This window comes from Conger conger, chromosome 2 (genome assembly GCF_963514075.1).
Source record: "Conger conger chromosome 2, fConCon1.1, whole genome shotgun sequence".
In the NCBI taxonomy this organism is placed as follows: domain Eukaryota; kingdom Metazoa; phylum Chordata; class Actinopteri; order Anguilliformes; family Congridae; genus Conger; species Conger conger.
The window spans coordinates 64,218,692-64,246,098 of record NC_083761.1 but is presented as its reverse complement, the minus strand read 5'-3'; the positions used below and the strand labels follow the sequence as shown (position 1 = coordinate 64,246,098).

General features: G+C 37.8%; 2 protein-coding genes across 3 annotated transcripts in view; one reads left to right on the top strand and one right to left on the bottom strand.

The window, feature by feature from the left end:
• LOC133113904 (protein shisa-6) overlaps positions 1 to 6,652 on the top strand; it is an 88,856-nt gene extending 82,204 nt beyond the window's left edge. For both annotated transcript variants that reach the window (XM_061223048.1, XM_061223040.1), the window contains one exon: positions 2,278 to 6,652. In XM_061223048.1, coding sequence (XP_061079032.1) covers positions 2,278 to 2,963 — 686 coding nt within the window. In that variant the 3' untranslated portion in view covers positions 2,964 to 6,652. The remainder of the gene's footprint in view (positions 1 to 2,277) is intronic.
• A 5,977-nt stretch (positions 6,653 to 12,629) lies between these two features.
• The window catches only part of dnah9 (dynein, axonemal, heavy chain 9), a 124,391-nt gene continuing 109,613 nt past the window's right edge, over positions 12,630 to 27,407 (bottom strand). Inside the window, exons 65-69 of the mRNA XM_061223225.1 lie at positions 27,019 to 27,210; positions 25,215 to 25,385; positions 22,886 to 23,068; positions 20,820 to 21,209; positions 12,630 to 13,091 (exon numbers count right to left, since the gene is read on the bottom strand). Coding sequence (XP_061079209.1) covers positions 12,864 to 13,091; positions 20,820 to 21,209; positions 22,886 to 23,068; positions 25,215 to 25,385; positions 27,019 to 27,210 — 1,164 coding nt within the window. The 3' untranslated portion in view covers positions 12,630 to 12,863. The remainder of the gene's footprint in view (positions 13,092 to 20,819; positions 21,210 to 22,885; positions 23,069 to 25,214; positions 25,386 to 27,018; positions 27,211 to 27,407) is intronic.

Below are 27,407 nucleotides of genomic sequence, written 5' to 3'. Positions count from 1 at the left end.
CAGGTGTTTTGGAACAGTCAAAACAGCAAAAACTGTGTCACTGTCCAAATTCTATTTACGCACTGCACTGTACAGTGCCCTCCAAAAGTATGTAGACATGTAGATTTGAGATCAAAAGATGACTATAATACAAGGTACAATCAATCATCTTTTATTTCATGCATTAACATGACCATTTTACAGAAACAACTGTTTTGACTACTCCCTTTTCCATCTGTGTGAAATGAAGTTAACAGATGACTGCAGGTGTAAACTGTTGCTCAGGTGTTTCCTTTTGCATGGATTGTTCGTACATAAAAGAGCAGTGAGTGTCTAGTCTTGATTTTGGCCTCTGTTCTCATCTGTGGAGATTATATTTAGAGTCAGAGGCATACACCACCACAAAGACAAGATAACTAACTATAGCAATTAATCTGTTAAGTTCAGATGACAATTCAATGAGAATGATTGCACAGAAACTTGGTCTATCAATTACAACAGCTTTAATAAAGTTTGAAAAATAAAGAAACCATTGGTGGGCTCAGAAATATACACTGTACAGGCTGGCTAAGAAAGACGACTGCAGTTTATAACAGACACATCCGAAGAGCTGTGAAGACAAATCTTAAACCAATGGTCCGTGACCAGCAGTATATGGGCAGGGGTGAAAATATCACAAACCATTGTACACAGAAGATCTTGAGGGCAGAATTATAGAGGTTACCCTGCAAGATGCAAACTGCCCATCTGCAGCAAGAATCACAAGGCCAGATTAGAATTCAATAAAAATACAGTGATGAGCCAGTTTTGAAACAAAGTTTTATGGACAGAAGAGACCAAAATAAAGATCAAAAAAGGAAGTAACAGCCTAGATCTCTGAAATATGAAGGAAGTTGTGTAATGGCTTGGGCATGCGTGGCTGCTTCTGGAACAAGCTCTCTCATAATTTTTGAGGATGAAGGATGGCAGTAGTAGGATGAATTTGGAAGCGTACCGCATCAATCCACACTTCATCCTGCAGCATGACTATGACCCTGAACACTTGCCTACTCAACCAAAGTATTCATCAATGGGAAAAATTGAAAGTTTTGGACTAGCCAAGTCAGTCACCTGATTTAAAACCAATTGAGAAACTGATAACGGGCATTGCATGAGTGTAAAAAGTAAATGCAGTTGTATCACAGTCACACACAAAAACACACTCAGTAGATATGCTAATTAAAAACGTTGACTCACCAAATCATTCTTGACCAGTGATTGATTTTCAAGTAAATACAGTTGTTATGGGTAAAAAACATTTGAAAATTGATTAGTTGATTGCTGAACAAGTCAAATGGTGTTTGTAAAGAAAAAAATATATATATAGCCGTAGGAAATGCTGATTGAATTTTATTTGCAGGGTTTGCTATGGATTTCTAAACATATCTGGGAAGCTTTTAAATAAATAAAACACTAACTGTGAACTCCTGGAAAATACATTTTAGTCAAACAAAGTGATTGATGGCCTGATGGCTAAAAAGCAAAAAAGACCTGAGGCACAGCCCTATTAAATGCTCTCTACTGGCTATCGTTTTACTTAGTCAGACATTGAAAATCACTGATATGAATTTTCAGGAGTGTGCTTCTATAAATTTTCCCCAAAATTACATTGGAACTCTCAACTTATTTGTAGCTTCAACTTGTCAATACTAAACAAATTACTGGTGTGAATATTTCAATTTGAAAATGACAGCGTTAGCCACAGCCATTTAGAGGCATGACATACTTGTCTGGACTGCTTGTTTTCACAAAAGGATCTGAAGTGTGGCTCATGCAGGTGTGTAATTGCATTATTGTCGTATTGCAAATTAATTGGCAACCCTTGTGTCACACAGTCCAAATGGTGCCTGTGATAGAATACAATTACAGACTGGCATGTGCTGCCACATGGCACTTCTGCTGAGCAGAAGAGTAACAGTTCACTGTCTCTTCACACCCCCAATCTCCCTGTGTTTAGCATGTTCAACATTATGTTACTGTCTCTGTAGCACTAACAACATGAAATCATAAGCTAAACGGGGCAGTAGACAAGCAGTAACATGTAAACTGAAACCTTGACTTGGATTCAGAATCTTGATTTATTTGCAGTTTTGGAGTAATGTGACAGTTTGTTTGACATTTTTGAGACGTACCATAACAGAACTTATTATCTCCTATCGCTTTTATCCATTACAGTGGATACATGAGCTTGTACTGACAGTAGTCTTTCAGTCTGCACATTCCCACGTTGTGTTTCCTCATCCTTTTCCCCTGCCCCAGCCGATAAGGACGTAGACGAGTACTACACGCGGAAACGGCACCTGCCGGACCTGGCGGCACGCGGCACGCTCCCCCTGCACGTGATAAAGATGACCCAGGAGCAGCAGAGCACGCAGCAGCGACAGCAGCAGCGGCCCCCTCGTGCACGCGTGCAGAGGGCCATGTCCCAAGACCAGGTGCTTTCCCCGGAGCGGGGAGCCGCGCACGACTACGGCGTGTCCTCCTACGACATGTCCGCCTACGGAGGGCGAATCTTGTCCGACGAGCAGCTGCTGTCGGCCGAGCGTCTCCTGTCCCAGGACCGCCTCTACTCCCAGGACCGCCTGCACTCCCAAGACCGCCTGCACTCCCAGGACCGCCTGCACTCCCAAGACCCGCTCCTCTCCCCTGACAAGATGATGTCACTGAAGCGCTCCGGCATCCACGACAAGGCCATGTCCCGAGCCCTGTCCCACACGGACGTGTTCATGCCCACCACGCCCATCATGGACCGCTACAAGATGACAAAAATGCACTCTCATCCCAGTGCCTCGAACAATGCGCACAACACCTTAACTATGAACCAGACGGTGTCCAAGCGGCAGGCGTTCGCAGCCCGACGGACCCACACTGTGGAGCAGCTGCATTACGTCCCAGGACACCACCATCACTACCGCACAGGGAGCAAGACCGAGGTAACTGTCTAACCACCAGGCAGAGGGCTTTCATTATCCAACAGCAGCAAAGATGGCAAAGAGCACCACCAATACCAACAACAACTGGAGCAACTAGTGTTCAGAGTAGTCCCAGCAAAGTCTTATTGGCCACAATAGGGTAAGATTTTTTATTTTACAGACTAAATTGGTATTTGTTTTTAGCACCAGCTTTCCAATTCAAATTCATTCAGTGTTCGGTTTCCATATGATGGATACATGATTTAGAAGGCAGATCAAATGTTTCTTCTCTAACGAGTTCTATTTTCAACAATTAGTGTGTATTTAAAGGGCTTTGCAAGTTGGCACATAAGGAGCGATATCTCAGTGGTTACCGGTATGAAAGAAAACATGCTTAAAGATGTGGAACTGAAATGAAACTGTAATAACTTTATAAATATATACATATATATCGACTATTTGTTCTCACAGTCCTAGTTATAGCTTTAGAGATTCTTCTTGAACTAAACTGGTGTTAGCACTTCTATCGGTGCCTCTCAAAAATGCTCCATTTCAATAATGAAGTGGCTTTGTGGGTTAAAAAGCACAATCAATTCCGAAATGTTACGTTTTCTTTTAAATTTTGTTAATGGCTAGCACGTATCAGCTTATTGTTAAAACAATGGCAATTACTTTGCGTAGATGATTGTAAATAGGCTATATTAGCGGCAGTAAATGGGAGAGTCTACTGGTAGGCTTTTGTACTAAAGAAACTATTTATGTTGTGGAGTAACATATATTGACCACAATTTCAGAATAGACAACCCACTGAACAAATATATTACTTACACATGAGTACAGTAATGTATGTCTGTCTTTTTAAATGTGTTTGTAGACTGAGAAGTTGAATGAATGTTGTTGACCGACAATATACCACTGTTGATATCCGGCTTTAGACTGTGTCCCAGTGATTCTCAGAACAGGTAGCCATCTTAAGCTTGTTGCAGTAGTATCAAATAACATAATTATTTTTTAGAGCATCCTCTTGTACATCTTATATTTGTGCTTGGCCAAGAAAAGCTGCTTTCTTTTTTTACATATAAAAAAAATGGTGTATATAAAACACTGCATATGTGAGACTGGAATAATTATTGTTGTGCAATGTTTAAATTGTTGCAGATGTCTCGATTAAAACGAAACAATCAATGGAGAAATTCTAATACTAGTAAAGGAAGGATTAAAACTGTGAACTATTTGTCAAAATGTTTCGATTAAAGCAATGCCTTATATTATAAAATCCCAAACAATTGATACACTTAATATCTTTTCATCGTGTCTGCATCTTTCTCAATTTTGATGAAAACTGGCCTTTTATTCTCAATTTCTTAGAGGATGATGTTAAGAATACCAGCAATAGATAGGTGACAAAGATGATATACCTCAGATTTTAGGAAAGATTGTTTCCTGAAGAGGAGGAGAGGTAGTGAGAAGAATTTACAGTATTTTAAAGAGTTATATTTATATTTCATTCAGGTTTTGAAATCAAATTGAAGAATTCAATGTAATAAACTCACCAAGAATTTATTGATGCAGAACAGAGAGATAAGAGTATGTCGTTAATCCTGTCCATGATTTTTCTTAAATAAGTTAATTCTCATTTTGTGAGGCCCAAAGCGTTTACTAACCCTAGTATGAAACATGTAGGTGGTACAGAAATTATGTTAGATATCAGGATAGATGCTAATGCTTTAATTATTTAAAATGGGTAACACAGTAATTATCTGTTGCACATGCAATAGGCATTTTAATTCTGGCTTCAGTTCAGAATCACTTCCCATGGAACCCTTTCCCCTATCCAGCATTGCCCTCATATATCAACAACTGAATATATCAACAACTGAATCAGTACATTGCTCATGTTTTTTGTCAGATTATAATCTTTTTTTCGCAAGCCACCTCATAAAATGTAAAATAACACACTGCCTTATATTTTTTTATTACTCAGTTCTAAAGCTGAAACTGGAAGGGGCTCTTGTCAACTCAAAAAGGAAAGCACTTAAGTTCAAAAATCTTCCAGAAAAGGGCTTATGTAATTATATACAAAAAATATTAATGATTAATAACCGCAGATTGCATTACTATATTATTGTATCTACATTACAACCCATGCCACTTTCCTTTTCAAAGAATCCATAGCATATAAAATAGGTAAGGTGTCCCCAGTTTTTGAGTGTCTATACTGCTCAATTATCCAATTATTGTGGAAATGATTGGCATTATTGTTATGTGTGTGATTAGTATTTTGGGGAGGAACCTAGTTCTGTCAGACTTGGTGTGATAGTCAACATTTCCCATATCCCCATTATGCAAAGTCATCGCTTCAGACACAATCCTTTTTAAAAAGAGAGTGGCATTTGTGTAAAAGATTTTAGTAAGTGTAAATTATCATTTGTTATTAAATGCTTTTAGATGAGAAAAAATTACATAAGCCATGTAACACGGCCCTCCAGTTCACTACTCAGAACTGCAATTAGGCCATCTTTGGTCCTGGTTAGTAGCCCATGACAGGGCTTTGTGGCTAGCATGGCTTTATTTGATAGAAACCGTGCTGTCAGGTTTACTGACTACACACTTTACCCATTAGATTATCACAAGCCAAACCTCCAATCATAGATTACATTTCAAATATATCAAACCGATATCATCAAACCTGAATCACTGATGTGGTTCAATGTCTGTATGGATGCTTTCTTACCATACCAGCCGGAACATTCCGTTGTCATAAATATTGCAGTGATGGGATTGTTGAGCACATGGTGTCAGAGCTTTCAAAAGCCCATAGAAAGATGTACACACAGTGGGAGATCTCACATTGCATGTTCTGAGACTTTTGCCAAGAATAAGATGCTTTTCACAAAAAGAAAATGTATTCTTTCTACACTCTAAATTGCTCTCACTATTTGATTTACATTATTGAGTATCTTTAATGGAAATATAAATTTTAATGTGAAACAAGAAAAAAGAAATTGTGTCATGCTTTTGGGACCAGTATGTCCCACACTGCTTTCCCCTGCTGCTTAAACACGTCATTTCCATGCAGTTTAAACTCATTTGCTTTGTGATAGCTGATTACCTTCAATTATGACATAATTATACATTTTGTAGTAAGTACTCACTGACAGAAAAAAATATAATACTGTAACATTTTATTCTTGGGGACAGTAATTCCATAAATGGGTACGGTGGTATTTCTGTGTTTAGCTCCATTCATGGATATAATGTTTATGGTAGTATTGATGATGAAGTACCTTTGTATCTGTGCACAAACTATGGTTTACTCATTGAATAAGCTTCTAAACAAGCAGTATTTGACTGTTTCTCTGTAAGTTTATTGTTGTTCAGATTTACTTATGAAGCACATTCTGTATGTACTGTAAACATCTATAATCAGATTATTAAACTTAGAATTCAACAGACTTTTTCACTTACCCATTTATAATTATTTATGGATTTAAAAAATAAAACAAATAAAGCCATCTTCACAGCAATGTTTTTTTCTGCAAATCTGCATATCTCCACTGTGTACATTTGAGTGATCCTGCCTTAAATTGAGATTTAACCAGCACTCAAAAACAAGACTGATATGTGATTAGCTTATACAGTGGATGGAAGCCTTGCGCCGCTAACTAACTCCTCATTTTTCACAGGTGGCCTTCTTAATAAAGTGCTGCTGTCATGATAAATTTACCCCTTGTTTTTTTCTACACACAAAGTGCAAATAAAGAGAATGTAGGAGGTTTTAGGACTAGCACAATCAGTACATGTATGTATATCAATGGGACATAGCATGCATGCAATAGGCAGTCTAAATTCTGAATGTCCCTGAAATTACTATTGAGCGAGTTTTAATGTAATGTAATGTAATGTAATGTAATGGAATAAAATAATATCCTAGGTCTTGCTACAGATAAAAACCCCATGATTGTTGAGTAGGTTTTTCAATTTTGCATTATGCTTTTACTGGTACTGAATTTGATAATGAGTGTCCCATTTTTCATGATCAAATTCCTTATATTTCTGTAGCAATATTCATGTTCAAATATGTATTTTCTGTATTTGCTACCACGCAGTATGTTGGAGTCAAAATAACAAAAATGGTGTCACTATAGTTTTGCATTTATCTGTACTGTGGCCTCACTTATTTTTATTGTGTGTTTTTCAACTCCCTCAGGAAGATCAGAACCTTTCATTTGGGCTATCAACAGTTAATATTGGAGGGATACTGAGAATAGAATTAGCATTTCCCATATGATATAAAATGACCCCATAGTTATTTAAGGAAACATACATTACAACATACTTGCCTTAAAGTCTGCTCATTATATGTATATTTTCATTGCTGCAAGTGGATTTTGGTACCATTCACTTTCACTCAGTCTTTTGAAAGTCTGTGTTTGCTTGTGCCGTGTTAGTGCAGGTTTTCTTACTGTCCTTTTTTAGTATGGGTGTACTTATCTTTACTGAAATCTAGCCGTCATTTGGGAAATGGTTAAGTGGGTATATACAATATACAAGAAGACAGAGTACTCTGGAGCCCCTAGAGCTACTGTTAACACTGTCATATTTTATTTATGAAGAATATGTAAATATATGGAATATCCATCAATGCACATGCAGAATTCTCCAGCATACAGAGAGCTAGATTTATTTAACACATTTATGAAAAAATAATGAAAAAATTAAAGGAAGAAAGTATGTTTGTTTGACATGAAGATTAATACCTACTGCTTTAATGTTAGGTAGAGCAATTTCAGACCTTCTTTAAATTCATTGAGGAGCAGGGGTGCATACACATTTCTCACAACATGAAAACAAAGGCATGCATTTGCATTCCTGCACAGAAAAATACGGAAAATGATTTTAGTTTCCAGTTTACACTAATACCATCCCATCTGCATTTAGACGAGAATACGACATCGCAATTAATGGTAGGTATGGAAGGAGATTTAAAAAAGTTGTCATGATTCCGGCAAACTACAGTACATGAAATCTGCAGTGTTGAAAATATTTCCTTTCTTATAAAATGGCCAACAGCAGTCACACATGCCGACTAAAAGACAGGATTGTTTAACAACTGAACATCATGAATGCAAAATAACAGAAAATAATTGAAGCAAGCGATTCTTCTCACAGGAGACACTAAATTACATTGGATGTGGCCGGTGCTCAGTGTGGGTTAATACTGCCTTGTACTGTAGGTGTACGCTGATGTCAAAACTGCCCTGATATCAGTCATAGACAGTATGTTATACCTGGAAAAGAAAATGGTGTTAACAAAACAGTGGGTGAGTACAGTTACTGTGTAGGCTGTGTTACAGATGCAATTTATCCTCTTTGCATATTCTTTCATTTTTTGTTTTTATGCACAACAATATCACAGCCTTGTTTATCACCCAAGGGAAAAAGTAGGTTAACACATACACAAGGAACTTTTGAACTATTTCAATTAATCTAAAAGTATAGTTCTGTGGAGAAAGTAAATTTGTTCTGTGAATCATCATAATTATGACACTTGCACCTTGGCGCCGACAGGAACATTGCTAATTTATTTATGCAAATCTTTCAAAACGCATAAAATCAGATGGTTGCAACTTCAGAGCGTTGACATTTGAAGGAAAAGTTTACTGTTACATAATGTCACAGTTTTCAGTTTCCAGAAATGTAGGTCAAATCTTTATATCAGTCACAATAGGGGCTTTGGTGTTCATTAGAAGAGAATTTTTAACACGCTGTAAGTCGAGGTGAACTTGACAGTGTGGCGTAAAATGCAATCCTGAAGTGGTGTCGGCAGTACTGTCAAACGCTCTCTGTCCTGTCATTCATTGGGAGAACATATGTAATTACAGCACAGTGGCTGTCTTTCAATCCGCTGGCTGATTCTGAGTTCGTGTTGCATGCATGAATTAGTAGGCTGGTATTCGTTAAAGCAATAACTGCCATAATCATGGAGCACAAGCTCTTAAAGGACCAAGGACAAATTTCAGTCAACCAATGTAGTTCTTGACCTTATGATTATCATGTTGAATATGCATACTGGATATCAAGTGCAGCAGCTGAATCGATCTTAACAAGTCAATGAGCACTGGAAATGTACATGTACACCTAGAGAGTGAATGGGTACGGCTTACTTCTTCCTGCCAATTTTGGGGCTTAAATTGCATTTCATTGTACTGACAGATCCTGCAGAGTATGGTATACAACCTAGTGGAAGAGCAGAAATAAATGTTTCTCATGGAACCATGGGTCATTTGCAGCCCCTAGTTCCACACTGATCAATGTGCACATGCATTTCATCACAATAGATTCAAAGACTTTTATGGTAGCCATGTTTTCCTGTATACTAGCGATGCCCACAGTATATGGGCTGCATTAACACTAGCACTTTCACACTGGCAGCTCCTCACGACCGACCTGTAACCTAGCAACCAATGGTCCACGCAGAAATGATGAGTTCCTTTCTTTCCGATTCCAAGCGTGAGCCTTGGGTGAATTCTCTCCCGCTTGTGGCTCTATTCCCTCTGCACATAGCCCGTAGCGCGCAAGTCACCCCCTGAAAAATGAATGCCGAGTGTGGCGCTGGCCTTTTAGGCTTTAATTTGTAAACATAAAGCAACGGTATTCATGAAGGAGGAAAACCGCAACCTTGTCTCGCAAGAGGTAGAGGCTTTTAGTGCACCATATCACCATCTGTTTGGATAATAAGATAACAAATGTCAGCTCAGTTGGGTGTATAATGGCTGTCCCCTGTGATAGCATTAGAATCTGGACGGCTAAAGTTCAAACATGGAAAAAGGTTAACCCTTAAGAAACTAGACCGCGAAAAACAAATAACGTGGGGTCAGCTATGCCAGTCTGAAACAAGGACACATTTAAGGCTCAATAATGTTATGTCTGCCACAGAGGGATGACACCATTGTGTCACAGGTCACACTGGGGCAGTATAGTGCTATACTGTATGTCCCCCATTCTGAGAAGGGAAATATGATCTGCAAACATATATCACAGGTCAGAAAGAGGCATGTCCATATCAGTTTAGGTATTTAACAGCGTGAATGTGAGCGGCATTTAATGTGTGGGCAAGGTATGATCAATTTAGATTCCCTTTAAATAAATGACTAGTTCAAGTACCCTTGTTTTCCATTCTTTGTTTGTATAGCACGTTCTCTAATACTCTCACTAGCTAGTTTTTTTTTTTTTTACCATACAGTACATTCAGTAGGCCACTGGACACTGTGGATATGTACATTACAGTATATTGTGTGAATAAGTATTTGTTTATCCAAAACAAAGATGTATACTTACTTTTCCCAACCTTATAAACAAGAAAATAACAGCTCATGTTAAGTATGTTGTTTTGAAACACATTAATTGACACACCATATCTGGTGTGACACAAGAAGTTCAATGACTTATATAACACAGGGTCCTGAAGAGTGATCGATAATGCTATTAGCCTTACATTCAAATTTGCAACTAAGTATGCACTAGTGCACTACTTGCAAAAAGCACTACTTTACAGAAACTGCCCACCACATCTTTGGTTTATAGCAGCCAGGAAAAAGTTTAATGGAATCCCAGGTTTGTAGCCATTAGCATCGTTTCACCACTTTACATCAGCTTGCTCTCAGGAGTGTTATCTAATGCTGCTTGTGAGTTCAATGTTCTTCATTTCCAATAGATTATTTTGTTGAGCACATTATGCGCAAATGCATAGGTGTCTACCTCTGGAGAGAGCTGCCCTTATTCTCATGACTTCAATGCTGTATAAATTTCCCAAAAACCATACAGAACATTATCTATCTATTAAAATAATTAGCCAGGACAGTTGTTTGTCTGGTTTAAGTTCATTTAATATATTCCTGTATTTAGATTTCCACATAGGCTAATAATAACTTTGTGCAGGCCTGCATACAAATTCAGCAACATTTGCACTGAAAGTTATTTGCTATTTTACAGTCAAGGAACATCAACTAATTGCTGTAACTAAAACATAACTAATGTTTTCTCTGCTGTAGACGGTGATAGGTTGCGTTATGATGTCTGATGAAGTAGCGTCTTCATTTGCAAGCTGGGATGCAGGACAAAATGCATATTTATTGGCACACATTTTTTGACTGGACAACTGCATCTTCGTGGTTTGTTGCCGAAGTGAATCTTTAGATCATACAGTCCTAATGCAGCTACTTTTAAGCTTTTCCCACAAGGAACAAGAAACAAAACTCCTTTGGTGACAACAACATTATTCCTGAATATGTTTGTTTGTTTGTTCCCATTCTCTTTGGTCCCGCCTGATGGCTTAAGCTCTTTTTTGAGGTGCCACAAACTTCTTAATTATCTTTCATATGTGTAGGCTACTGTGCACAAGCAACAAGAAAATTCTAATTAGCTGTCCCCAACTGCAACAGATCAATAAGCACATCTCTCAAGATCTGAAAAAAAAAAAAACCCTATTAGATTTCCAGTATCCTAGCATTATACACCTGTAAAAAATATTAAAAGGGCAAGTCGTATAGTTTGAGCATGTATATGTTACCTCTGCTTCTTCATTTGTAATTTTTTTAATTTCCCAAAGCCAATAACGGACTTTGCTAAGTGTGGCTGTGCTCATTTGCGCTAAGAACTATGTAGTGTTTTTGATTTTATTATTATCAAGATAAACACTAAAAACAGGGAATCTTGAACCACACATTACAGATGATATCATGACCGTATTTATACCGGCCTGGAAAGCATCACTGAATCAATAATTGCCAGGAAACAACAAAGAGATGTGACAGTGTGCCCTGCTCCATGGGTGTATCATACTCGAGTGCATAGAAAATGATCCATTGACACAATTTGTCACAGCATCAATAACGTGACAAACCCACCATTTAGAACTACCACTGAGTCAACCAATCTTGTTTTTCTCCAGCGATATAGACCTCTGAGGATGATCTCATTCAATGATTCACTGTAGATTATCCAAAACATTTCCATTAAACTTCAAAATACTTCTATCCTGAAGAAACAAAACCATACTTGCCAGAAAACCTGTTGGAAAAAAATGTGTAAATATAAATCCCTTAAAATGTCCATTCATGCTTCAAAAATGTTGTTGAATGCTTTGTATGTGTGTTTGTCTGTCGGTGGTTTACACTAAAGCACAAGAAAAGGCAGAAAAACACACTTTTTACAGCCACCTTAGGATATAATCAATGTGGCTCCTGTTAAATTGCAGCTATTTTCCACATTCCCCCCTCATGTAATGGTCTTCTTGCTTATGTTTCTGCGTGCATTATTAGGTTTCTTCAATAACTGGATGAACGGGACTCAGGGGATCTATTACGGTTGTTCGTGTTTCAAAGATGAATACTGCTGAGGTTTCATAACTGAAACCGCAAAATGCAGAATTCAGCAGACTTTTTTCAGAAGATACAGCAGAGGTTAACTATGTGCTGGGCATGTTTTCTTGGGAGACATACCGAGCCCACGTTGTTCTGTACAGTTTGTGAAACCTGGAAATGAGGAGAGATGAAGGGTCTGTGACAGAACATTGAGAAGAAGCAATTTGGTACAGGGACATGAAATAACTGATGCAGGGTAAGAAGAAAGATCTGGTGAGTATTGACAACACTGGGAGAAAATCAATTGGTCAAAAACACACCAGAATATGCCCAATTTTAAATGAAAAATTTAATTAATGTTCATTTAACAAGGAAAGAAATAACATAGATACCAAAGATAACAGATTCCTGCTCATGCTATTAATATAATGGAACACACTTTTATGGAAACAAGTTAATCTGTATGAATTTGATTGTAGGATATAAACGCATACAACAACAAGGCATACTGAGCATCGATATACATTTCTAGTTCTTGATATGAATATGAATAACATGAAATATTATTTCATATCTGAAGTAGCAGAGCAACACCTGCCAAGGTCCACTTGGACGGGTTCTCTTTGGTCTTCAGGTTGAAGGTCCACACGTAAGTGGGTCCTCTCTGCCTGGTTTTGTAAACAGGGCATTGGTACACGTTTCGAGTCTCCTGCTTGTCAACAGGGATGGCTTTGATAAAGATGACAGGCACAGAAGGTGTTAATTCTTTCAATCGGGACTCCGCAATTATCCCAGCCTATGGACAGATATGACAGGGGTTAGTGAAACGAAAATGAAGCACATGAACATGCAGACAGCAACCACCGTAAAATAATGTAATAAAGCATTTTTAAAAATACATTTTAAATGACTAAGTGTTGAACAGGTAAAACAGAAGGGTAATTTAGGCATGAGTGGCATGGCACATTGTTATGACAATGCTTTCCAGCACTACTGTAACTGTTTTCTGAAATGGTACTACCACTGCGTGTGGCTTCTTTCCAGGCAAAATGTATTGCTACTTGATAAATGAGTCAATGCAGAGAAGTGTTGCAGACTTTTTGGCAGCATGTGATAGGCTTGGATACTAACAATGATGGTTTACATTATGTACGTATGCTGTTATAATCATACATGGAGGAGTGGGTCTACTGAATCCAATGCAAACTGTAAACTGCAAAAATGTTTATACTACAAAACTATTCGGACTCTATTTTGACTTTATAAATGTTGCTCCAATCATCTGAGAACATTCTAAGTGATCATCATGATCTACATGCTTATCCTCAAACAAAGTGTTTTTACAGCTAGGCATTATGTCCACACTAATATTACAAAGCCTAGGATGGCATTGCTAGAGAAAACGTTGACCTTCTGCACCAAAAACTGATGCAGTACGATAGAAACTGAGAAGATAACTGAAAAGAATGACTATATGTTTAAATTACAGCATGTATTGGAGCTACGGAAGGAAAAAATTAAAACATAATTTCCCTTTTGCCTGCACTGATTGTACATACAAGTGACTGCACAAATCAGCCAGGAATGTACGCACAGGGACACCATTACAAATCAACATTATCCCCCATGATGCTCTCTACAGGAATTCTCAAGTCCAATTTACTTAATTATCCTCATATCTGAATGCAGCTCGGCGATAAGGCACTAACATTACAAACGGTACAATGCATTCAATAGATAAACAAAAGCTGCATATACATGACAGAATGTCTATCAAACGGTAAACGTGACAACAAAAAAAGTCACAACATTAAGCTGCTAATTTATTTTGTTTGCTAGAACATACTGGTCTCCACATGTTCTTGCTACATGGTGCTTGTTTTTAATTTGTAGGGCACAATTGCAGCATGTCAGCCAAATGCCCAGATCCCACTCACTTTAAATTTAAACTTTGAGAGTTTAGTTTTTCTCAAACTATTTTAACCAGAGATTAGAATGTACTTCCCACTCAATGTCAGATTAATTTGGCCTGTTTGAATTTCACATTAAAAAGAAGCAGTTGTAATTATAGTAAGCAATTTGGTAAGCTGGTAGAAAATGTATAAATTGTATTAAAAATGCAACACTCCTTCAAAACTGGAAGCTACGGGATAAGTCAACTACAGTGTGCCACATGAATGATTCCCTAGTAGGATACCAATACAAATAATTTACCCATTTCCAGTGCTTCTATATGTTATGTTACAGATCAAAGATTATTTGAAGACAACTGAATAATTTGAATACAAACCATAGAGAACATCTACTGTTCTATAATACCATTATAACCTCAAACACAATTCTAATAGGGGGTATAAGATTATGTAATTAAAATGTCATTCCTAGCATACAATTTGCAAAACCATCCCTTGCTCATTTGATGGAAGGGATACAAAATCATTTTATATGGACCCGCATGAATGAAGTTTCAAAACTGAATATTAAGATCTATATATTATATATAGATTTTTAATTATTTTTTATTGCATATACCTTTTCAGTATTTAGAATATATGCTCTGATGCACATTCTCCTATGACCTGGCATTTAATTTTCTCTGGTCTTAAATCTTAAAAACAATATTCTACTGTACTGAAACCTACACCACAAGCAACATACAGTAACAATACATACACTTTTGAAACTATATTTACTGCAACATGTCAAGAAATATTCACACCACTGCAAGAGTTGGGTTTGGGTCTCTCCTTGTATCAAAACGGCAGGCTGCGTATGAATTTAGAATGGTGATTAGACTTGACCTGGACTACCTGCCAAACGTTGAACAATTATATACATTTAATCACCACCTAGCATCCAATCAGAATAGAGTATTTACCCAGATCATGGTGTAAACCACTAATAACCACTTCTGCATTCTTTAACTGCATTTAGCATCATTCTGTGAAACCTGCAGGTGATCTGTAAATATTAGCTTCCCATGCCTGCTCTACAAAGTTTGTCTATGCAGATGAACAGCTTGTAGCTATTATTGAAGCTAGTGTGCTCCTCTTGGAAGAAAACAATCATACAACCATCACATGTCCAAATGGGCTAAATCATAGGACATTCAATTTCCTGAAACTGCATGAAGCAAATCACACAAGCAATTTTCAGGGTTGTCACCATGGTTTAGCAAACAACCATGATGAGCTGCTAGTGGCAAATCTTTCTGTAGATGCAAACAAGTGCATCTCAATATGATTTGTCCACTCTCTCTCTCGTTCTCTTCCCATTGTTTAATACATGTCTACATCTGCTGATGTTCCGTCATGGTTAAAAACAGAGGAATGACACAACCATTGATATTTGCATTTAGGGAACCAGATTGTTGCCTGGATCCAGTCAGCATTTGCTGTTAACTTCATTTGCCGTGACTGATTCTTGTGTCATGTTTCTCTTCAAAAAAGTTAAAGCAGCAGTAACTAATTGTTTTTAGAAAGATATTGGGAAAGGTCATGGTTAATTGGTAGCAATCATAGAAAGAGGCACTGGGAGAGAAACCCAGCAAAAGTAATCACTGCAATGGAGGATGCTGCTGCTTACAAAATTGCACTAAATTTTTTCACCTATTCGTTGTATTGTTGGAATGACACAGAAAAGGAGCCCTGTACTGGATTTCAGCTCAAATTCATCCGTAAGTCCAACAAAAAAAGCAATACAAATATTTCCACACTGTTGCAAACATCAAACATCACATCTCCTCCATCAAATCCCATTCTAACGTGTAGTGTCCATAAGCTTTCATTAGATGTTCAAGCCTTCAGCCAACAGATTAAGCAACATAAAATGTAATCTGATAAAAATCTTTACAATCTAATTTGTCCCACACAGGATCAATATTTTCTCATTAGCCTTATAAAATAATGTATTGTTTCTGATTGCTTTTTGTCCAACAATATTAAACCCTCATTTAAAGTAGTTTTAATTTGACAGGCAGTTGCCGAGAAGATAGTGGCTTCAAGGAAGAGTATTTCAGAGATTCTGTCTGAGACAATCATTTGGAAGCATTTGGTATCCTTCAAAAGTGGTGAAAGTTAATGGGTTTGGAAAATAAATCCTTGTGCTTTCTATACTCCATAGAAACAGCAAAGCTGGACATCGCATAGGGATAATTAATCCTCTCCCACTGATGACAGACAGCTGAAGTTACAGACCACTGACTGATGGTTACACACACACACACACACACACACACACACACACACACACACACACATTTTTCATAAAAATGGCTGTGGGATTACTTGCAGAATGTGCTTGTTACTCTTCTTGAGATTCTTCCACAGAGGAAAGATTTTATTTGGTTCCTTAATACTACTATAAAGCTCATTGAGGATTTAAGTAGTTCTAATAATAAAATGTTTATGCTTTTCCATTTAAGCTGCTATCGCTCCTGATACACAATCATCTGCATATGAGTAAACTGTGTTTTTTCAGGTTTTAATTGTTACATACATAGTTTATGCAATCTCTCTATTATATTTATATATTCCAATCAGATCAATTAACTGTATTGCAAAAACTTGATAAATTTGGAAATATAGGATCTAGTATGTTTTTTTTTTTTGGCAATTACAAGGACACTCTCTACTAGTCCCCTTACATTAACTAGTAGAGAGCCCCTGGTTAACAGGTTGTGTCTGTTTACCTGAAGCCTATTTCATAAAGTGGGTCAGTCGGCTTCTTTGTTAGTGAATGCAAATCACTCTGGGTCCTTTGGGAGCCTGTTATTTCAGTGGAAAAGAGAATATTTTCTGTCTATCTTAAAAACAATCTGCCATGAATAGCTGCCCATTTTGAGGCTCTATTATAGAGGTGACAATTAAATGTGCACGAATCTCCACTACAATGACACGTGTTTTCAGTTTTAAATGGAATAAAAATAAGATATCAATTTAATACTCACATGAACAGGCATACTATGAATGATCTACTATGAATCTTATTGGCAGTTGTGCCAACATCTTAGGTTTTACCTCCTCCCTCTGGACTATTCTCCTACTGTGCTCTAGTCTATAAAATATGGAGTGCACAGGAAAAACAGGGGTTTGACCACCATAGGGATATGGTAATACATTGCCCAAGATATGCTTGTGAAGTCTTTTTGGTCATATCTTTGTTCTTTGTTGAATGTAACAAAACAAGTTTGTGACATTCTTGGCAGAGCTGAGAACATTCTGGGTCTGAACCATCTGGAGAATGCACACAGCCTCTTGGGTGGACTTTTTGAGTTTAAGCCTTAGTGGAGTATAAGTTTATAGTGCACAGTAGCTATTTGGGTTGTCTCCAAAGCCGAAAACTGTGTTCTTAAATACACAGGCAAAGTGCTGTAAACTGATTATTTCTTCCAGAAGCAGAATTATATTTTCAAGGTATTCAGAGGATTAGTGGAAAACACTACACGAATAATTATGAGTTTGTTTGCTGAACAGATACACATGCAAAAACAGTTAAAAATAGTGTCTCTACATACTAAAAGTTAAATGTTCAAGGGGATCCTCCACTTTGCTAAAACTACTTTGCAAAATTAAAAAATTATCAGCTTTGTTGTTCATGATTGTTGTTGTGTTCTGTAAAACATAATTATCGACAAATGTATTCATACCCTTGTAAAACTGACAAAAATGTGATTTGAAAAGAATGTGTGTGGTCAGAATGTTTTAAGAATAACTAAATTAATACAAAGTTACCAAATCTTTTTATATATAATGAGGAATTACTTGAATGAATTACTTAATTGTCCATGCTTTTTGGCTCTTTAATGTAGCTTGCACTAGTGACCTAGTAAGTCTCTCTGGGTAAGGTGTAGAGCTGGGTGATATGGGCTCAAATCAAGATCATTTTATACATTTACCTTGACAATAATAAATACAGTATAGTTTTTCTGGTTCAAAAGCAACACTTTTTAAAACCACAATCACCACTCCCTGACAATAAAGGAATGTTTACATGCACCTCCTCTTATCTCCATGTATTACAAGACATTTTAAATAATGAAATTAAACATGTATATTTTAATGACCATCTTTAAAATATTAAAATGTTTAATTAGTTATTTAACATAACATGTTAACATATTGACCATTAATATATTTATAATTAAGATTGTAATGAACATTATTTACCATTAACATATTGCAAAGTGCACATCTAAGACAACCGGACTTTTAATATTAAATGCAAACTAAATCTAAAAGTCTCATCTTATACAGTAGCCTACATGACCATAAATATTCAATCAAATATATTTGAATGTCAGCTATCTAGCTAGAAGTTACATTGGAAGCCATCTAATTACAGCAGCTAATGAGGGCATAAAACTATATATTCTTGCTAAAGTCACTGATTGGAGGTGAATAATGTCAAGCGTGAATATCATGTTTTCTCTCATCTTAATCTTAATATACATACTCCTAAGCATAAATAAAACTATACCAGCATATGTTCATCACAAATTTGTATAACAAATACATTGTCCTACTATATAGTTAGCTAGCTAGCTAACTGTTGCTTCCGATATCAATTGCTGTTGCTAATCAAATGAACAGATTTTATGTTCTTGCATTCTAAGTAGTTGACTTGTTTCTAACTAAATCTTGACGAGGCGGAAACATGTGACTTGGCATTACGAAGTAGGCTACTGGGTGTTGTAGTTTAAATGGTTGCCAGTTACGCAACAGTTTTTTCAAAAGTAATTTAAAAACGCTTTTATCAAACATACCGACATTAGCAAAATGAGGTCCGTTGGGGTCGATAACAATTCATTTTCGAAGAATTCCCCAGCTCTAGTAAGATGGTCTGCCAAGTATCTTTTACCATCTACCATTGAGAGAAAAATCATGCAATCATTCATGTTTTCAAAGTGAACCCCAATCAATATGGTTTGATAAGTACACAACAGCCTGTTTTCAGCCTCACTGGCCTTTGGAAAGAACATGCATAAGAAACGGATGAGTGGGCAAACATTCAGTACGATCATTGCTCAACTCACCTATACCCAGCCAAATGGCTCTCTACTTCAAGCCTGTTCAATATCCATGCACTGTATGAATAATGAAAGCAGCCACTACTGCAGATACGGCTTAAGGCATGGAAAGCCTTTTACATTTGCCATTTTGCAACACAGTTCTCTTGGGTCCTTCTTTCCTCTGCCTTGTTTGATATACTGTTAGTCTGACGAACAGTTTGAAACTCTCATGGCTCTTTTACAACTGCGTAGCACAGCAGGCTGACAGTAAACCTGACCTAGAAACTTCTACCACGTCAATCTCAAGCTAATTGCACAATAGTCTGATGGAACGGCCCTTGCCTGCCATGGACTGGGAGGAATTGGCACTGTGCTAATTTCCATGGGTGGCCAGGGGCGTGAGACTACACAGCTCGCTCCAGCCCTGTTACAGGCCAGCACAGTTGGAACAGTGATGGGCTCATTTCAGTAAGACACAGCTGGGATTCAGCCTTTGACAATTTACTCTGATCTACTTATCCCTTCATTAAGCACACAGCCTCCCCTGCAGCTGCTGACTCTGGCAAAATGCACGTAAACGTTCTGCTGAGGTCACCTCTTCATGGTGCAGCTCCGTAGAGTATTGTGTGGGACCAGTAAAATCACGTTACTCTTCGCACAACGTCCAAACCGCTACATGGCTATATGCAGTGATCTTCCAATGCAAGATAATCAAGGAATGTGACTGTTTTCCTAACCAACTTTTTCATTTTGACAAATTACTAAATTTTGTGTCAGGGACTGATTCCAAAATGAAATGAGTTATGTTCCTTAAGTGAAAACATGACAGACAATGCACTGGAGTACTGCTTTTCTCGTTGAGTGGGATAAATTAAATAAATAATGCATGTATACACACATTTACTTTATATACAAGTGTTCAGAGACATTAAAAATAAATGTCTTACTAATGTCCATTTAAATAGGTCTCCACTTAAAATACCACAAATATTATTTTACGCATGAATTAACAGAAGGGTATTATTGAATAGTGTAGTACTGTAACCACTAATGTTTTACCTGGAGCTTTATTTATAAATCTCTATAACCTAAGAGACATCTAAGCAGCTGTTTGGTTCATATTTATTATATTTATTGAATACAATATAATATGTTTTTTTTTTCTAAGTCACTTTCCCTTGAAGAGTCTGAAAAACTCATTCATATAAATGAGACCGTTAACATAAATCTTTGACTTTTACAGCTGTGCTGGGATATTCCAGATGGATTTGTGCTTATATTCGCTTTTACAGTTGGGTAAACTCAGGCAAATTTTCCCCCTAAGGACCAGAAGCAAACTTCCATTCACATATTGGCCCCTCTTTAATATATGAAAAGCAGCAGTGCTGATAATTAAATTCTGCCAGTACATACTCGTACATCCTGTAATTAAAAAGCACTCTGGAGAAGTATTCCTTGAGAGCATAATATACTGTATATATATGAGCGTTATATAGAGATATTGGGGAGGGGTACCTGCGTGTCCCAGCGTGCTCCCTCCATGAACAGGCCGTGGACATAGGCGCCCTCTCTGGGGGGGCTGCTGAAGTCCTCGCGGTTCTTCTTGGTCACGTCGCACTGCAGCGTCATCTTGTCCAGCGGCCATTCGTTCCTCCTGGCCATGGACTGCATGATGGCCGTCAAGAAGGACTGGGGGTTGAAGAAGCCCGCCAGCCACACTGCGGAGGGCAGGGAGAAGTCCGACGTCCACGTCTCCAGCTCTTTGATGCGGTTGAGGAGGTCCACGAACCAGGCCGCCAGCCCTGCCATCGATGGGTAGGCCCGCTTGGTCCACGACTCGGGTACTAGGTCGAGGAAAATGGAGTTCTGCAGGTTTTCCATCTCACTTGTCATCGTGAGCTCTCCCTATATCAATGAATGAATGAATGAATGAAATGGCATGTTCAGTTGTATTGACTTTTCTGTCCAATAATATTCACTTCAGAAACCTTTTGCAGGCCATAATGTAATAACAGTAAAAAACAAATAATTTATCAAGTCATTACAAAGCCCTGTCAAAAAGGTGAATAAAAAATGTATTTGCTTGTTATCAAAGGGGAATAAAAAAGTAAGATAAATTATTCAGGAAGCTATCAAGGAATCCACAAAGCCACTCACTAAATAATCAATTTTTTTTCATAAAACAGAGCAAAGCAGTAATTGGTGATTAAGGTGACTTTAGATGACATCTGTAGCAAGACCACACCACCTTCCTGTGCTCTCCTCTACCTCTGATTTATGTGCCAGTGTCACTGTACTGAGCATACAAATACCATCAAGAAATTGTGATATACTCAAAACTATCATAGACAAAACCATGGCAGAAAGTTGGGGGCTTGGGTGGTGAACATGTAGATAAAATATGTGAAAGTTGATTGTGAATAATCTGGCACCACCTCCCTTTAAATAGAAAGTACAAAGACGACGATAACTAACAGCGAAACAGTTCAATTTAAATTATTTTCAGTTCGAAAGAGAACTGAAACCAAGAGCTTGTTTTGAAGGGCTGGAAAGTGGACAAACAGGAACCTCCATCTAATCACCCTCTCCCTCACAACTGCATCCATTACCCATCCCTCAGTGCTTCACATAAAGCCCCACACCAGACAAAGCCAAAATTCTCCCTTTCTTAGAAGCGGGTCACTAACCTTTCCTTAACCCCTTAAGTCTCACCACCACACAGGGCTCGGCCAGTGTGGGATTTTTTTGCATTCATTCCTTTTTTTTTTCAATCACTATGGTAACAGGATATACCGGTGAAAGTGTTAAAACCACATCCAGGCTTTCAAATTACTTGTGTTTTTTACTGTGCATTGTTTTCTTTAATTGAGACTTTTGTTCAGATTCATGAAAGGCATTAGCCCTGAATAAACATGTCTTGCAGGCTCTTCAATATTAATTTATATGCACAAAACGCATACACCATTGAGGAGGCAATAAAGCTGACTTATGCTCAAAGGAAATTGACTTAAGAATACTGATGACTATAATTTTTTTGCATTAATATTAATGCAAAACCTGTCGCTGAATAGTGAAGAATATTGAATTAATTAAACCAATAATGAAAAATAAAGGCATCAACTCTTTAGAAACATCCTTACACATCCAACTGAGGGGAGAACGCAAAACATCTACAAAATCAAGACATTCCTATTCTGCTTTTTAAAAAAAGCAGTAATTGATAACAAAAGTCGTATAGCCATAACTATAATATTATATATAATATATTATTTGTTTTGCACTACTGATAACATAATTCTTTTCTTTTCAAATCATGAATGAGTGTTCAATTAGATTTTTAAAAGCTTTTCATCAATGTTTAAATAGGTCTGCTGATGTATAAAATTAGTTATGGGCCCAACGGTGAACAATTCATTATAATGTATTATGCATACATTTTTTTCTGCTTGTTTTGGTTTAATTGAACAATTTTATTAACATGCTTGAAATAACTGTAGCCTGAAGTTAATGAAGAAAAACCCATTTCTGTGTCTAGTTCAGTGCATCCACATGTCAGATATAGGGGCTGAGGATCAACTTACCTTCAGGCCCAGGTTGAGTTCTTTGAGAGAGCGTTTTATCTCCTGGGTCAGCATGTTCATGCGCTCACACTCCTGGAAGGCGACCACGATATAGGGGGTCCGCTCCTCCACTTTGCTCATGAGCTCTACGATGTTGAAGTCCTCTGGTAGTTTCTCCATGATCTCATCCAGAACTGATTTCACCTGGTGGACAAAGAATTAAGATGGAGCAGGACAGTGTATTTTATATTGTGAATCAACGTCAAACATGACCGCACCTCTTAGCCACAATACTGCCCCTAAAACATAATAACCTTAGTTTTATTATAACTTTTGTCACTAATTTCCTCCTTCTTAACATAGGATACATAATACATTGTTGTCTTTTTGCTTAGTTTGCTTTAGTTTTTGACTGGAAACAGTACAGAATGGCACCTATACACCTATTCCATGAAACCGGAAAAAGTGCTTGGCCCAGATTTCATGAAAATGACATTTCAATAGTATGTTTGTATAACTATAAGTGAAACATAGAACACATATTGAAACGCATGAAAACAATGAAAGACAGAATCCCAGCAGTAATATATTTGTGCCAGTCATTGCACGTTTTTTGTTACACATTCCCGATCACACTAAACCACAGCCCCTATTAATGGGATCAGCAGCTCAGCCTCTTAAACTCTAACCTGACATAGAAACTATGAAATGAAAAATGTCTAAATTTGTGCAGCAAAGAACAAATTTAAATAGGTTATGTCCATTCTTGTTATTTCATGGTGATAACTTGACATGTCTACAAGGAAATAAAATTGAGCTTTTAAGGTACCTCTTGGAACTTAACTCAGCAATTCAGATTTTAGAAAGCTACTGAGCCTTAACAATGTTGGAGAAAATGTTGAAATTTCCATGACATTGACGCCTCTGTACAAGACTACACTCACAGAAACTGGCAGGAGCACTAAACTGTAAATTGGCTGAAGTACAGACAAGAAACCACCAAGACATTCTCAAGAATGCTTCATCAGGTGTACCTACCAAGGGGTTGTCAGTTGAGAGGGCAAGCACTTAGGTAGCTAATGCACTACAGAGTGCTTGCAGTGTAGTGTTCACAAATTCACATACACAGTCAATTCAACCACTTCATATAAAGCACTAGAAAATTCACTGTAGTTGTCACTGATTAGTATAATGCTTTAACTGGATGAAAAAAATATGTTGAGGGAAATCAAAAAGAAAACTTTAATCTTTGAGGGGGGGGAACAAAAATAGAATCAAATATATTCTGCCATGTTACTTTCCTTAGAAATTAGTTACATTCATTAATATTCATTGTTAAACAACATTTCAGTGCTTACTAAATGGTCACATCCCAGGGCTAAAACTAATAATCGAAAGCCTTAGGCTCCCACAAACTGCTTGGGATGAATGAATAAATCAAATGATTTGACTTCTACTTTTCGTGGAAGATGAATGGTTTGGTGAGTCTGTTGTTCCAATCAAGCACAGATGGCCAAATACTCCTGACAAAAAATCTATGAGGTTTTGGGCTGAAGACTATTATCCAAGATTTAATCTATTTTTCTTCAGAAGTTACATGAACATGTGAATGCAAAGCAGACATATTTCACAAACACTATGCTTTTGTCAGATGTAAAATCATGAATACCCCTATTCTTAAACTCAAAAGGTCATCTGTCATAATGAATTCTGGAACACTGACACAGTTCCCATATCTCATTTTTTAAATGTCAGCTCTGAGCTGGAGACTTTGGTTAGCAACAGACTCACTCAGATCTCCTGAGACAGGAGTGCGCCTCCATGCACAGTCATACTAAATGCAGATGAGGTTAAAATAACTTTTCAACACAATGCATATAAAACTGCTTTAGTGCTGAGGGGCTTTGCTTTCATTTCTATTCCATACGGTACTTCCTGGCATGTGCTGAAACCTGACGCAGGCTGAACCACTATAAGCGCATGATTCGTGACAGATACACATTGAGTTATGACTTTGGGGACACAGGTCAGGAAAGAAAACGGTCAAAATAAATGAAATATTAGCTCCCGCTATAAAAAATAAACGTTGCAAATAGATAAAAACATTTCATTTTTAGTGATTTGAATATCAGAAAAAGTCAATAAAATGCCTCTAATATTATTCTGAACAACATGCTTCGGAACAACATGCAAATCTCAAAAAATAAACTTCAAAGTGAAATTACTGAATCATTTCACACTATTATTTCTCCTTCCGTAGGCCGGTAACTGTAGGGTCAGTAGGTAACTGTCACTTCTGTCTATTCAGTCATTTGACAGTTGGGACCTGATACTGCCCTGTGGTCATTACCTTCTCCTCCCGGGTGGTACCGCCGCCTTCTCCAGCACTGCTGTCCCTGGGCTGCATCTCCAGCACCGTGCGGAACAGCTTCTCCGACGTCTGCGTGAGGAACCCAATCTCGGCATTGGGGTGCAGCCCGTACAGATAGGGCGATTCCGCAGGGAGAGTGGCATCGATGTACTAAATGGGGAAATCAGAGCAAAACAAAGCATCAGCCTCAGAGTCCACCCCGGCCTCTCCACAGATGAGCGCACTGAGAAATTGTGTTCATGGAGGCATAGCTGTTCTCCAGCACTCGATCCAGCAAAACGTCCTTTTCATTTTGGCTAGAAAAAAATCGAAAGTTAGAACAACCTTTTTTTTCTTTGTTGTGGAGGCCAGAAATATCTTGCTCAAAATGGCTGTTCATGAAATACAGTATGTCCTCCTCACACACACACACACACACACACACAAACACACACACGCATGAACACATGCACACAGACAACACACCGCCGCTGCCAATTTCAAAGGTCACATCCCACAACATGCGACCCACACTGCGGAGAAATGATCTAACCAACACGCTGGCTCAAGCGCTGAGTCACTACCTTCCTCCTTACACGGTGAACAAGATGGAGAGAAAGTCCAGCACACACTGTCGCTCAGTTCATCAGGACAGCCAATTACAAAAGACAGATGAACAAACACTACTTAAGGCTTCTCACTTCGATAAAAGCCGGGGACACTAGTAAGTGGCAAATTAAACAGACCTGCTTGTCAGACTCAAGGATTTAGTGGTGAGGGATGGAGCATGTGCCTGTGCCAAGACTACACTATATCGAGAGGCATTTTTCTTCTGCACAGAGAAAAACGGATTTGTCTATGCATGTTAACGGCAGGGACGTTCTCTCTCCCCTGAGACGGAAGAAAGGACCACCCCAAAGCGTGTTTACAACTGCATCGCAGAAATGCTTAATGAGTGCCACCTGGATTGCAGATCATTCCATACAAATTCCCCTTAGATGTGGGGGAAGAGATGTGTATGGTGTCGGTACCTCACATTGGTTTGCTCTGTTTGGCTACTGAATGCAATACGGTAGCCATCTGGAGAGGTTCAGGATGCTGCTGTCAGACTGTCTCATAATGTTTTCACAATGTTAACATTTGCATGAGGTAGGCGTAGTATCTTGTGATCAAATACATACTTTGGATATAGGTTTAAAAATGTGGCTTTTTAATTTTTCCTCCATTTTTTCATCATAAAATAAACCCACAAACCAGGAACTACTGCAGGTAATTATCATTAGTTCCTAACACAGGGCTTGTTCTGATTTTGAATAGGTTTGGTAATGATAGTGTTTAAAACATAAATTAATACAATTTAAAATGTTTCATTTAGTTGGTAATTGAATCAATTTAAAATGGAACCTCTTTCATTTCGAATTATTTGATGTAGCCTACTTACAGAGCAATAAATGAAAGCAGAAGTTGTTCTGACTGATTGAAATTCCTGGAATGCGAATATTTATTTTTTTATGACATAGGTCACATAGCTATTTCTGGCCTAATGTGACTTTAAGAGGGTAAATTGTCCTTAGAAATTTGTAAAAAAATAAATAAATAAATAAATTCATTAATTAATATAATTAGTGTCTAATTAGAGTCCAATAAAAACCTCATTACAAAACAGTGCTTGTTACTATGGTTAAAAAACCAGCATACACAGGACCAGGGTTGAGAAACATTGCTCTCGAGCACCAGATCACCAGTACAACAGGTTACTTCATGTTTGTGCGCTGAATGCTCAGAGACACAGCGGATTAGTAACCTGGTGGTAACTGTTGTAGTCCATATTTCCAGGCAAGGGGAAGCCAGGGGCCAGGCAGAGTTCTCCTTCCATCATCTCTGGCTTGATGAACTCCTCCAAGTAGGTCCTGCACAATCTTCTGTCCCAGTCATCCGTGATGTGACCTCCATACATGATCTCTCCAAAAAGATAGCGCAGGTCATCGTACGGCACCTGGAATCAATGGCACAGGTAAAACTATGGTGAAACTACCGCGAGAGCCAGCTGTAAGCATGTTGCATGTAAGAATATAGGGAATAGTGATAAAAAAGCATTTTTTAAATGTTGTGTATGCAAACTGTAATACCAAAGATGTATTTGTAGAACATGTAGAAAATGATCAGACTCAGACAAAACATGAATATTCACAG